This window comes from Diadema setosum, chromosome 3 (genome assembly GCF_964275005.1).
Source record: "Diadema setosum chromosome 3, eeDiaSeto1, whole genome shotgun sequence".
Taxonomy (NCBI): Eukaryota; Metazoa; Echinodermata; class Echinoidea; order Diadematoida; family Diadematidae; genus Diadema; species Diadema setosum.
Genome location: NC_092687.1, coordinates 13,567,968 through 13,582,697, shown reverse-complemented (window position 1 = coordinate 13,582,697; position 14,730 = coordinate 13,567,968). Strand labels below are relative to the sequence as shown.

The window sequence follows — 14,730 nt, the reverse complement described above, 5'->3', positions numbered from 1 at the left end:
TAACTTACCGGTATTTGACTAACCCATTTAATATTACGTGTTGTGTGTCGGCTGCGATGTAGTTTGCCGCAAGTAAAACTCACAAACAATAGTAAACAGAAAAGAAAGAAAAAGGCATGCAGTGCGCCTCACGAAAAGCCTCTTATACCAAGGGCGCTGATCGCTCCCTTTCTGACACTAGATACTCAATAATAGACAAAAATACACCTAAAAACAAACAGAACATACATAAATACAACACAAAACAGAACGTCACGAATGCGTATAATGTTCCAATACCTTGATAAAGCGTAATTAATCAGAAGATTCAAAGAAATATTGTTTCAATTTCAACTTAAAATGATTTAAACTCATAATGCACTTAAGATTATATTGCAATGAATTCCATATTTTTGCACCTGTATATTGCACTGAGTTCCTTTTTTCATCTTAGATCGGCATAATGGCAAAACAAAGTTTTGTTTATAACTTGTATTCAATTATGACTCATAGAACGCGTTTTAAAATAATCATCTAAAATTCACGACCATATCTAATGTACTATTACTTAAACATAAAAATACTTGTTCTATAAAAGATCCTATCTGTGAGGGATAAACAACCTACGACTTTTAAAAGAGGAGGAGTGTGAGAGAGATAATGAGAGTTGGTGCACAATCAAATAGCGTTTTTCTGAAGAGCAGTAAGACGATTTAAGTCACGCTCAGTGGCTCCAGACCAAACCAAGTTACAGGAATCTACGTATTGGATACGGTAAGACAAGGGCGCTCCTTAACATTAGTAGGGTTTTCCTTGGCAATATCACGCGAAGCTTATAAATCATTCCATTGGATACTCTGATCTTGCCATAAATGTGATTGATGTAATTATTCCAGGATAATCTGTCATCTGTAATAACCCCCCAAAAATTAATTGAATTAACTCTGGAAATAGCATTACCATCTGCGTATATCATCGTATCATCATGTGACAGCTTTATTCCGGAGGACTGAAATATTGTATATTTTGTTTTACTTGCATTCAATTGTAATCTGTTAGCTTTTAAGCAGTTTATCGTTCGTCATTTTGTTCAATATTTTTTGTCAGAATGAGAAGTCCTAATGTTTACGTCGTCCGCATACAGTACAAAACGAAGTAGATTGGACTCATTGATGATGTCATTCACGTATACCAAAAAACAAAAGTAGTCCCAGTGTAGTCCGGGAGCCAGCGGGGGTCAGCCTAGCTGAAAAGGTTACCAATTCGTATGTATATAACAATATAGTACATATGCCCCTGAGTATGGAAATGCACGTCTGGCTGGTCATCGGTGGTGGGTGTGGCCAGGAGGGCCATAAAAAGGATCCCCCAAAATTAGACTAGCCTAGCTGAAAAAGTAACCTCTTGAAACCTGCGGGACATTGTCAGGCATAACCCAAGATTCAATAAAACACCATTGCCAGACATTTTGAGTGGTGGGGCGTAGCCGCCAGACGAAAAATATTGGCATGCCAGAATTAGGCTAGCCTAGCTGAAAAAGTCACCCCATGAAAACCACTGGAACTTGTTCGTTACACTTACAGGATAAATGCATGACCGTTGCCAGACGTTTTAAGTAGTGGGGGCGGGGGGGGGGGGGGGGGGGTAGCCGCCAGACACCCTCAAAGACCAATGCAACACACGCGACACAGGCGAATGAACACGCCAAACCTCTTTCTCCGATTGAGCCGCTGAATAGTACATCTATGTCCCCGATATATGATCATATCGTCGCACATTGTGATGTAGGAACATTGAACTACGTTTTGCGGGAAGTTTCGTGGTAAAACGCAAGCTAAAGTTGACGAAAAAACTAGCTGAAAATGCCACCTACGAAGCCAGCTGATAGAAGTAAGCCAACCAGCGGAGCTTGCAAGCTACAAACCGCCTCCGGTCAACTTCACCGACCACTCCACGGGGAGAAGCACAGGAAAGCCCGGCTGGTCAGTCAAGCAGCACAATGCCATTGACCATGGATTACGTGGAGGAGGCTCTACAAGTACTGAAGCACCTCCAAACCCATCATCGTGAAGTTCTGCTCCTACAACATCCGTCAGTCCGTCTGCCAGGCCAAATCGCGCTTCAAAGGGAGCTCCATTTTCGTGCAGGAAGATCTGACGGCAAAAAGGAGAGATCTTGTGAAAAAAGCACTGGAGAAATCAAGCGTCAAGCGAATATGGACCCGAGACGGCAGGATCACAGCCCTCGTGAAGGTCCATGGATCTGAAGACCGACGAGTCAGGATAAAGAACAGCAATGACATCGAACGACTGGAATAAAAAGCTCTTAATTAGTAAGTACATCAACAATGAAATGTAAATACCCGTGTATTATATGTGAGAGAGCAGTAGGGTATAAACAGGATGCAATAATGTGTGTTAGTTCTTGTAACTGGATCCACCTTAAATGTTCCCGATTAGACAGGATATTTTTCCTTTCCAGCGATGACTGGATATGTGAAAAATGTTGTTTGAAAGAGCTTCCATTTTATAACTGCGTGAATGATAATCATAATGAAGAATTTGAAAATACATTGTAATTGTAACTCACCTGATATTTATGTAGAGCCTAGTTTAGACGGAGAAAATACTCGAAATCATCTCGAAAATAACTTACCCGTTAATATTGAGTGTGGTTTACAAAGTGTAGGAGAATCGTGTAACATTGCTTCTAACTTACCTGATAATTCTCAGGAGATTGATCTGTAGGGTATAAGAGGAAAATCAACTGTAGAAGAACAGCTCATGACATTTGACAAATGCAACGGTTTTAAATTAGCTCATTTGAACTGTGCTTCTCTGATAAAGAATATTGAAGAAATTCGTATTTTGTTAAAACGAACACAAATTGATGTATTGACATTAAGTGAAACCCACCTGTCTGAATGCATTGGTGATTCTGAAATATCATGCAGTGGCTATTGTGTTGAACGTAAAGACAGGAATAGAGGAGGTGGTGGTGAGAGATAACATAACTTATACTGTAAGAAGTGATATATGTGATGATAATTTGGAAAGCATTGTTATTGAGGTCAAACGCCCGTATTCACGTCCAATGATTATTGTTAACTGGTATAGATCGCCAAATTATAATGTCGCTATTTTTCAGACTTTGGAAACTATGTTAGAGAAAATTGATGTATTAAATAGTGAATGTATTATTCTTGGTGATATGAATTTTGATGTTTTAAAAACACATAGAGCCTCTCATACGAAGTATTTGTGTGAATTAATGGAAAGATTTAATTTTCATCAACTTATTACTTCCCCTACCAGAGTTACTATTGATACTTCGTCAGCAATAGATTTAATCTGGACAAATAAGCAAGAGAAAATAGGACAGGCAAATGTTATTGAAATATCGTTTAGTGATCATTATCTTGTCTACTGTACCACAGGTAAACGACAGATATATAAAGAGAATGAACATAGACATAAGGTTGGAAGAAATATGAAGAAAGTTAATGTTGAGAAATTTATGGAAGATGTTGCTGCTATATCGTGGGAAGAATTACACAACAAAGCAATGTAAACGATGCCTATGATTTTTTAGAAAATACACTGGTACGTATACTTCACAGACATGCACCAGTAAAGAATATTCGTATTAAGAAAAAAGAATCTCCTTGGATTAACAATGATATTTTATTACTGATCAGACAAAGAAATGAACAAAAGAAAAAAGCAAGACGATACGGTGACGCTGATGAATGGAGATGTTATAGAGAATTAAGAAACAAGGTTACCGCATGTATTCGTCAAGCAAAGAAAAATTACATTGCTCGAAGTATAAACGAAAGCAGTGGCCAGTCTGGTCATATATGGAAATCACTGAAGAGTTTAATGCCAGAAAAATATGATTCTATGAAAATACATGAAATAGAACGTGATAACGATGATGTATATGATAAAAGAGAAATTGCTGACTGTATTAATTCTCATTTTATAGAGATCGGACGTGAAGTTTAACGTAGTATTGCGCCCTCTATTGGTCGATATGAAACGTTAGAAGACACTCACTCATTAAATTGTGAAGTAAATTTTTGTTTTGATCAAGTTAATGAACATCAAGTTCTTCAAATTATAAATGATTTGGAAGAAAAGAAAGCTTGTGGGCCAGATAACATACCTGTTACATTCTGGAAAATAATTGCAAATCAAATTTTACAACCTCTTACATATGTCATAAATCTATCTTAGGAACAGGGAATTGTGCCTATGCAATGGAAAAAGTCTCGTGTTACTCCCGTGTATCAATCAGGCAAGAAATATGATATGAACAATTATAGACCGATATCTATTCTGTCCGTAATAGCAAAAATTGTTGAAAAAATAGTATTTAATCAGCTTTACAAGTATTTGGACCAGACTAGGGTATACAACATTTCACTAGTTGTTGTTGTTGTTCTTGTTTGTTTGTTTGTTTGTTTGTTTGTTTTTTGGGAGGGGGGGGGGGGGCATGATTCAAAATGTCCCAAAGCCTTGTATAATACATGTATTTAGTTTTGTAGTCACGACACTTGCGTTGTATGATGCCAAACCCTTCCCGCTCATACAAATGCAGCCGTTTCAGGGAAATATGATATTCTTATACTTCATGATTTGGTAATGCTTAAGTGGTTCATAACCTTCCATTGATACTATGTATAAAACAGAATGCGGATTTGACAATGGTATATGATATTCACAATTTACTCTTTGACAGGTTCTATCATCCGGTTAATATGTATAAATTGAATATACAGTAGTCCCCTATTCAGCAACTACAGGTTAAGTTAGATAAGCTGCATTCATTTTGCACGCGACCATGGTAAATTCCTGTGTGCCTGCACAGGATTGGAAAACGAAACAACTTTCTGTGATTAGAACAACGAAACAGAAACTGGTGCACGCATCATTCTCAGTCACTTTGTTATTCATAATGATGGTTTGCTCATTGCAGTTCCGGAATATCAGCTCGAGGGACTCGAATTGATCCCAAATTAGTCGGAATGCGTGTATCACTCAAAACAATATCTGAACACATAACTGCAATCCTCCATAGTCTCTACTGGTTGCCGATAAGGGGCTGGTATCAAGTTTGATTTTCATATTATATACAATAACTTATATTTAAATGTTTTCATCGAAATGCCCGGATACGGTATGCGTATCTCAGTTAACTCTTTAAACCATAGTTGTAATCTACGTGCCAAGAATCTCATGTTTTATATAAGTGTGAACTCCAAGACATGTCGTGATAAGGACTTTAAGACAATTGGCATCGTCATTATAAAGCAAATTCCCCTTTATTGTAAGACACGTTTTAGATTTTAGATAAATTCATGTCTATGCTAGAAACGTATCTTTTTGATGACTCACTGTTACGTGAATATTGTAAGCATAGAAATATGGATTCGTTTAAATGCATACAAACAGCTTCTTAAATCCTCTTACATTTTGTTTTTAAGATATGGTGTATACTTTAGAAATGTAAGAAGCATGCTCTTGTTTTAGAGGCTTTGAATACTGGTAAGAAGCATATCTTATTCTAATAGATTATGTGAATAAGTACGCATTCAAGAACGTTTTGAATAAAACGTATCCAGACAACTGCATGTCATATTTTTACCTCTTCCTTCATGCAGATGTATACTCTTGCCTGGAAGGTTTGCTTGATAGATAGTGATTGTGGTCACCTTATGGGAAAGGTAACTGGGTAAATGTTTGGTTTCAGTATAACACAGTTAACTAAATTAACTTTTACATTAACATTTTCACAACTCACAAGTTCCACATACACACACATTTCATGATTCACAAGATCCAAGTTACACTAATCCTATTTACTTTGCAGAGTGCAACAACAACATAAGTTTGATATACTGAGCAAATAGGCTTACATCAGTTCGCACTATTTAAGGTTTAAAGTAGTTAAGTAACTAAATCGTACCCGGTTATGTGATGCTAAGTTGCACCTTGAGATGACTGGGCAATATTGCCCCTCTAAAGGAGCAGGCAGTGACACTGACTTGCTCCTTTAAAGGAGCAATTTTGCAGCAGTCATGGAGCAAATAAGAACCACTTAGGTGCAACATTATACCTATAAGGCACAAGATTGCACCCTCAAGAGAGGGTACATTCTTGCATCCTTCGGGTATAAAGTTGCACCTAAAGGTACGAGGTTGCGCCTTTTTCAAGGGGGCTCCCGAGGGTGCAACTTTCACCACCCAAAAGATCTCACAGGGTACTTGCTTGGATTGATATATGAGCTCATTGGCTAAAGAAGTTGAACATTTAGTTACTGAAGCATTTGCTTTAAAACATTAGCATTTTAATCCCTCCAACCAAGTACTTGCAGCATTATTTTATACACACGTGAATTCCTTGTTCCTGTGAGCTACGTTTCATATGAGCGTGTCCGAGTATTAGACACGTGTCAAGCCTTTGCAGAAACAGATTTTTTTTTTTTTCATATTGTTCAACGGTCATTTAAAACAAATTTAAATATATATTTATTTCTTTTAAGTTAAGAAGAGCAAATGTGGAGATCATGTGATACATGTTACGGGAAGTCTATATTTTTATGTGTACTCGTTTCTGCAACTAAATGAAATTACCTATGAGCTAATTGGATGAAGAAGCTGAGCATTCCTTTTTCTTCGTCGGTTAATGTCAGTGCTGGAGCATTATTCTTGAAAAGTTGGCATCTACATGTCCTCCAAACCACTGCTTACGGCATAAAGTTATATTCCTGTGAGTTACGTTTCTTATGAGCATGACAGATCTGTAGACACGTGTCATAGTGGTTACAAACACTAAGTTTCCTTTGCTTTCATAGTTATCAGGAAGCGATTTTTAACAATTTCAGATGTTTTTTTTTTTCAATTTCGTTACGAGGAGGCAATAATGATTTCATGTAAAACATGTTAAGGAGAGTTGATAGTTTGGTTATTTTATCATTCTCATCTTCGTCTTTTCAACAATAAGGTGATACACACGAGCTCATTTGCTAAAGAAGTTGAAGGATGTTTAATTGCTGGTAGCCACGTAGTGGCTTTTGTCTTATAATATTTTTGCATCTTAATCCCTCGAAACTAAGTACATGCAGTATTAGTTTAAAGATAACATAATATTTTTGTTGTTGCTGTGAGCTTATTCATATAAACGTGACGAATTCTTATACACGTTTCTCATATTTTTCTGTCATATATTTTAGTGAAGAAGAGGAAATGTTGAGTTTATTGGCAAGAGAGGTTGATCATTGAGTAAACTTTACATTTAAGTTCATTTAAGTGCTGGAGCATAAACTTGTCTTGAAATATTAGCATCCAAAACCCTCCAAACCAAAAACGTACAATACTAGACACGACAAGAATGCCTTGTTGTTGTGAGTTATGTTTCTTACAAGCACTGAATTTTTGCAATGTACTATGTTAAAAAAACACTCTTGAACAATTTTCAGATTTCGTTTCTTTCTTAAGAGAAGAAAACGGTGAGTTCATGTGAAGCATGGTCCTAGAAGTTTTATTTCGTTAATAATTTTTATTTACCCATCTCCTCAACTGCAAGGCAATACGGTTCCCGGCTATAAAGTCATAGGCCAAAGGTGTTGAGCTTTACTTCCCATTTTAAAGTAAATTTAAGAGCTGGAGCATTTTCTTTAAAAAGTTGGCATTTTAAGCTATGTACACCGAGTACTTACTGAATGGATTTCTTGTTGCAGTAGAATTTTGTTTTTTTATGAGCTTGATGGAGTATTAGACAAATGTATGAAGTGTTTGCAAAAACTGTTAATCATTCCCTTTTGCTAATGTCCAAACAGTTCATTTGCCAAGTTTTGATTATCTTTTGTTTTAGTCATCAGGGGTTTGTTTTATCATGGTCATAGAGGAAAGAAACTTAATTATAAAAAAAGCCTTCATATAAGAAGAGATACTGTAGGACACGATTTCATCAAAAGTTGTGATTTTCAAACACTTCAAAACTGCAATTGATGAATATTTCTCCCCAGGGCACAGAAGAAAGTCATTTTTGTCTTTTTTTTAACGTCAGTATGTTATAATACCCGCGGGTTTGCGCCCATCCCACCAATTTTCATCCGGATCCTGTACCCGGCCCTGTCTTTTTTTTTTGTTTGTTTGTTTGTTGTACACTGCATATCAAATGAGAACATGTTTGAGAAAATCCCCACATGTTTGATTGGGCAATTCTTTTTTTGCTGTCTATTATTCTTTCCAAATAATTTTTTTTTTCTTTTTTTATATCACCGAGGACAAATACAGATACAAGTTCATGTGGGTTTCACTATAGGTTATTGTACTCTTCATGTAGGCTACCCTAGCTGGAAAAATTGGGTCTTTGAGGGCGTCTAAAGGCGGCTGAGCCCAAACACGTAAAACGTTTGGCAACAATCATTCATTCATCCTTTTAGTGTAAAGAACAAGTTCAAATGGGTTTCAGGAGGTTACTTTTCTAGCTAGGCTGCCTAGCTGGTAAAATTGGGCCTTTGAGGGCGTCTGGCGGCTACGCCCCACCACTTAAAGCGTCTGGCAACGGTCAGGCATTTATTCTGTAAGTGTAAAGAAAAAGTTCCAGTGGGTTTCATGGGGTTACCGTACTTTAATTTTCAGCGGTTACAGCTCGTTATTCCGAAGGTTCGTTATTTCGAAGGCTCTTTAGCCCGAAGATTCGTTATTCCGAAGGCTTTTTAGTCCGAAGATTTGTTATTCCGAAGGCTCATTGTTCCGGATTTCATTTTCGGCTTAACGAATCTTCGGAATAACGAATCTTCGGAATAACGCCACAATGTTCGGATTAACGAACCCTTTTTCATTTTCGGATTAACGAACCTCTAGGTATAGGGAATTTGTGTGTTTCGGATTAACGACCCTTCGGAATAACGAACCTTCGGAATAGCGAACCTTCGGAATAACGAACAGCACCCTTTTCAGCTAGGCTAGCCTACCTGGTAAGAGTTGGGTCTTTGGGGCGTCTGGCGGCTACCCCCACCACTTAAATTGTCTGGCAACAATCATTCAATTATCCTTTGAGTGTAAAGAACAAGTTCCAGTGAGTTTTACTAGGAGGTTACTTTTCCAGCTAGGCTAGTCTAGCTGGTAAAATTGGGTCTTTGAGGGCGTCTGGCGGCTACCCCCACCACTCAAAACGTCTGGCAACGGTCATGCACATATCCTGTAAGTGTAAAGAACAAGTTCAAGTGGGTTTCATTAAGTTACTTTTTCAGCTAGGCTAGCCTACCTGGAAAAAGTTGAGTCTTTAAGGGCGTCTGGCGGCTACCCCCATCACTTAAAACGTCTGGCAATGGTCATGCATTTATCCTGTAAGTGTAACGAACAAGTTCCAGTGGTTTTCATGGGGTTACATTTTCAGCTGGGCTAGCCTAGCTGGAAAAAGTTGGGTCTTTGAGGGCGTCTGGCGGCTACCCCCCACTATACGTCTGACAATGGTCATGCATTTATCCTGTAAGTGTAACGAACAAGTTCCAGTGGGTTTCATTAGGTTACTCTTTCAGCTTGGCTAGCATAGCTGGAAAAAGTTGGGTCTTTGAGGGCATCTGGCGGCTAACCCCCACCACTTAAAACGTCTGGCAATGGTCATTCATTTATCCTGCAAGTGTAGCGAACAAGTTCCAGTGGTTTTCATGGGGTGACTTTTTCACCTAGGCTAGCCTAATTCTGGCATGCCAATATTTTGCGTCTGGCGGCTACGCCCCACCACCCAAAATGTCTGGCAATGGTGTTTTATTGAATCTTGGGTTATGCCTGACAATGTCCCGCAGGTTTCAAGAGGTTACTTTTTCAGCTAGGCTAGTCTAATTTTGGGGGATCCTTTTTATGGCCCTCCTGGCCACACCCACCACCGATGACCAGCCAGACGTGCATTTCCATACTCAGGGGCATATGTACTAAATTGCTATATACATAAAAATTGGTAACCTTTTCAGCTAGGCTGACCCCCGCTGGCTCCCGGACTAGTATGTTCCCTTGTGGTACCCTACACGATATAGGTAGAATGGCTGAGTTGGTGCCCTTAAAACTAGTATATTAACTTCGACCACTGAGATAGCTTTCGAACCAGCAAAGGAGTACACCTCGAATGCCGTGTTCTAATTTGTGTAGCAGGATACCATGGTCTAATGAATCGAATATGCATCCGCACGAGTAGATGCTGCCGCGGCTGCTTGGTCATGGTGTCCCAGCGCGGCACGGCAGTACCAACCCACCTGTGTACGTGGACATTTGCGTGAGTTCGCGTGTTTTGAGAGTAAATGATATGGGGGTATCTGAATACAATATATTGTACATTTAGATGATTATGATGATTTACTGTTTTGGCAGTAATTGTTCCGTTGTACAGTGTTCATGATACTCATTGAACCTTGTTTTCTTTTGTCAATAAATCAATGTTGAACCTTGCCGTTAGCAGCTTGTTGTCACCACTTCCGGCATACTAGTTTGCTAATGTGAACTATGGATACTGCGTGGTGGACTTGGTGTCAACATAATTGGTGTCGGACTTGAGTGATTGGAGAAATGCAGTGCAGTTGAGGTGGATGTGTCTACCAGCTACAGTGAGTGTAGGTTGTGTTAATAGACCACACACACACTCGTGTTACTGAGAACTTATATCAATAAGGATTTTTAAGTGATGATAAAGTATTGATGGATATGAGGATTGAGCTTCTATTTTTTTTTTGAAAAATGCTAAGGAATCGCTTATGAATTTTACAGTGCATACGGTTTTGAGAGAAATTAAAAGTTATCAGATGATAATCGGCTTTGAGATGTCTGAGATAACTAAAAACAAAGTAAACAAATTGATCCTAATAAAAGTTGGGTCCCACTTTTTATTCTGATTGCTTTGGTTTGGATATCTCGTCCATTTTAAACTCGATTTTCATGAACTTAACATGTGCTCTTTCACATTATTTTGTTTTCATAAGTAGGTTTCTCATTATCTCATAAAAGAAGAAGAAGTAGAAACCCGAAGCCATAATATCTCAAACGAACCTATAAGCACCCGTCACGATGTCATTGAGCATAACCCCTATACAAACTTCGGCATTGCGGAAGTGCGTCACAGCTGAATTCGCCTGACTGCATCGACTAGATTCCTTGAGTGATATGCGGAAAGTGCCCCAAACCCTGTGCGAGCAGAAGCGCCTCTTGCTGGCGGACAATACGCAGCTGTCACTCTGGATTTGGTTCCTTCTGTTCATTAAGGCTTCCTCACACCTGAGCGAATTGCCTGAAATATGACTTGCTATGGCTGGCGAAAGGCACTTTTTTGAAAATTCGTTTTCAATGGTAATTGATAGTAAATCATATTTACCCTTCGTGTTTGGGTTCGTACACCTTCTGAACCAACAGTTGCGATTATTCAAATTCCCACGGGATTTTTGAACATGTTTAAAATTTCCTGACGAATTGAAAAATCGTCTGTCATTTGCTTGAATATGCATCTCTGAATATTTAGTCTGCGGTAATCGTTCGTTTATCGTTCGTGTGCTATTGTCACGTATAGTCCCTCATCGCGCTTTTGCCAGGGTGGACCGATCTCTAACGAACCCTAAACGAAGCAACACGATGACCAAATATGACTTGCGCATAGAAACGAAGATACTATGACAAACGTATTTTCGTTTGCCATCTTTTATGCGAAGGAAAACCAAGACTGATTTTTACTAAATTTGAATAGCGATGCATACACGAAGGCAAGTCTAAGAGATACTATGACAAACTATGGATTGTGAAGTGATACGAATGCGACCGAATGACCTGACGAAAAAATTGGCGAATGCTGAGCTGCTCTCTGTGACAAGCCACTCACCACGCTACTCATATAAAAACATTCCACCCGAAAGTTTCAAAGTTTCTTCAGAAAAAATGGAAGACGCAGCCCGCCTCAGAGTCCAGTATTTACTGGCAATGGCTCAGAATGAAGTTAAACATCAGCAGCTGAACCTACACCAGTTCATTAGAGGCCGCTTCAGATGGAGACGAGGCTTCAGACGACGTCGTATCTGGAGAAGGACGTGGCTGTACCCTGCTAGAAGAAGGGCTTTTGGAATCTACGACCAGCTGTTGGTTGGGCTCCGAAAAGGAGACCCTTCGACTTTCAAGATTTTTTTTTTGCATGCCCACTGAACTCTACGATGAAATCCTGGAGAGGGCCAGAGGAAGAATCAGGAGGCAGTACACCTGGTACAGGGAGCCGCTGGAAGAAGGTCTCAAGTTGGCAGCTACTCTCCGTCATCTTGTGTCTGGCACCAAGTACTCCGACATGCAGTATAGGCAGAGGGTGCCTGAAAACACCCTATCTGTAGTGGTCAGGGAAGTGTGTCAAGCAACATGTGACGAGTATGCAGATGAAGTCATGATCGACAGCCCCTTTAACCTCGATGGATGGAGACAACTTGCTGGTGGATTCTACAAGCGGTGGAATTTTCCCCACTGTGTGGCAAATTCAAAGTTCAAATTTATTTCATATTTCCATTTCTCAATGATGACATTACAAAATTATTGACAACAAAACAAGAATACAAAATATATACAATCATGTCTTTTGATCGTAGAAGAAAAGAAAAAGAAAATATACTTGACACAAATGTACAAGGTCATATTGTGTGAAAATGTCACTAGTAAGTATAAGAAATATGATGGGGCCTACATAAAAGCTTTAAAGCTTGTAAAACTGTAGGTTCCCGAGTTCATAGGCATATAATTTTACACGGAGAACGGATATGTTTGTCTTGACCAACTAAAATTACACAAGTACAAAAAAATCGATGAGTAATAAACTAATGAACCACATAGATATCGCACAATCCAGACTGCATACAAATCTCGCAGTGTTTGAATAACAAAAATGCTATATTATTAAAAGATGTATCGGTACCATGAAATAACTTGAATGACTTGGTGCTGCGGACAAGGACAAAAGACTGGGAGCATAAAAGGGTTGCTAAAAACTTGGTAGTGTGTATCCACTAAGTAATAACTGTTTTAATTTGCGTTTGAAGGTGAATAAAGATAAGGAAGAAGTGATATCTAGAGGGAGATCATTCCAATATCTGGGTCCAGTAAATATAATTGTTTTCTTTGCAAAAATAGTGCGAGTACGGGGAAGGTGATAGGCGTCACTCTGGCGAGTGGGATAACAGTGGATAGAACGATTCCTTTTGAACATGTGGATAAAAACAGATGGTAATTCATTAGTTGTTAGTTTATACATGAAAATTCCGAGATTGTAATAGAATAGGTCTGGAATTTTCAGAATTCTGTTTTGATGGAAAAAACAATTTGTATGGGCAAAATATCCGGCGTGGTTTATGATTCTTATTGCACGCTTTTGAATACGGAGAAGGGAATCTAGTAATGAGTGAATTGCATTTCCCCACGTCAAAATTCCATAATTAAAGTGTGGAGATATTAAACAAGAATATATACTCTGCAAAATATGAACAGGAAAGAAATGTTTGAGCTTATTCAAGATTCCAATATTTCTAGACAAAATTTTACTTACAAAATTAATATGAGTTTTCCAGGATAATTCTTGGTCAATCCAAAGCCCTAAAAACTTTGTATTATTAACCTGCTTTAAACATAAATCATTTATTTTGATATCATATGGAACAACATTCAAGGAATTACTGAATACCATATAATGAGTTTTTTTCTATGTTCAAAGATAATTTGTTCGCATAAATCCAGGATTGCACAGACCTAAGCTCAGTATTCATCATATTTATTAATGCATTAGGGTCTCGATGTGAAAAAAACAAGCTAGTGTCATCGGCGAAACAGATAAATGACAAAATTTGCGATGATTTTGGAAGATCGTTTATGTATAAGATAAATAAAAGTGGGCCCAAGAGGGAGCCCTGCGGGACTCCACATGAAATAGGCTTTAATTGCGAATCATGGCTATTGATATTAACAAATTGCTTTCTTTCTGTTAAATAACTCTTAAACCATTCTAAGGGGGTCCCGCGGATTCCATAGTGACACAATTTATAAAACAAGATTTCGTGATCTATCGTGTCGAAAGCTTTAGAAAAATCAAGAAAAACTCCAATTGTATGTTCAAAACTATCTATAGCATGAGCTACCTTGTCTATAAAAGTAAGTAAAGCATGGGTTGTGTTGTAATGTTTTCTAAAACCAAACTGAGAATCTGACAGAATGTTATGATTTGTGAGAAATTTTAATAATCGTGTATAAACCACCCTTTCAAGAATTTTAGAGATTGAAGTCAGCAAAGAAATTGGTCGGTAATTATTCACCAAATCTTTCTGTCCCTTCTTAAAGATAGGGACAACTTTTGCGACCTTCATCTTATTGGGGACTTTGCCATTAAATAAGGATTGATTGAAAATGTAGGTAAGAGGAGTAATGATTTCGCTTAAAACATTTTTTAAAAGAAAATTTGTAATTCCATCATATCCTGAACTTTTTTTATCATTCAAATTCTTAATAATATCTATAATTTCTTCTTCAGCAATAGGTTCAAAAAATATTGATTGAGAATTCCTATTACCTAAGTATCTATGGAATTCAAGTGATGATTTCGGGATTTTACTGGCAAGATGTGGACCAAGAGTTGCAAAATATTCATTGAAAGATTCCGCCATAATGACCGGGTCGTTAATCTGGCGGTCGTCCACTGAAATATATTTAGGAGAATCGGTATTATTTTTATGTTTGAGCGC

General features: G+C 38.1%; 1 protein-coding gene across 1 annotated transcript; it reads left to right on the top strand.

Annotated features, from left to right (window-relative positions):
- The first annotated feature begins 12,155 nt into the window (after positions 1–12,155).
- Positions 12,156–14,382, top strand: LOC140246559 (uncharacterized). The gene is made up of 2 exons (XM_072325902.1): positions 12,156–12,474; positions 14,330–14,382. Exons 1-2 carry the CDS (start codon positions 12,156–12,158, stop codon positions 14,380–14,382), a joined length of 372 nt encoding a protein of 123 aa, XP_072182003.1.
- The last annotated feature ends 348 nt before the right edge of the window (positions 14,383–14,730 follow it).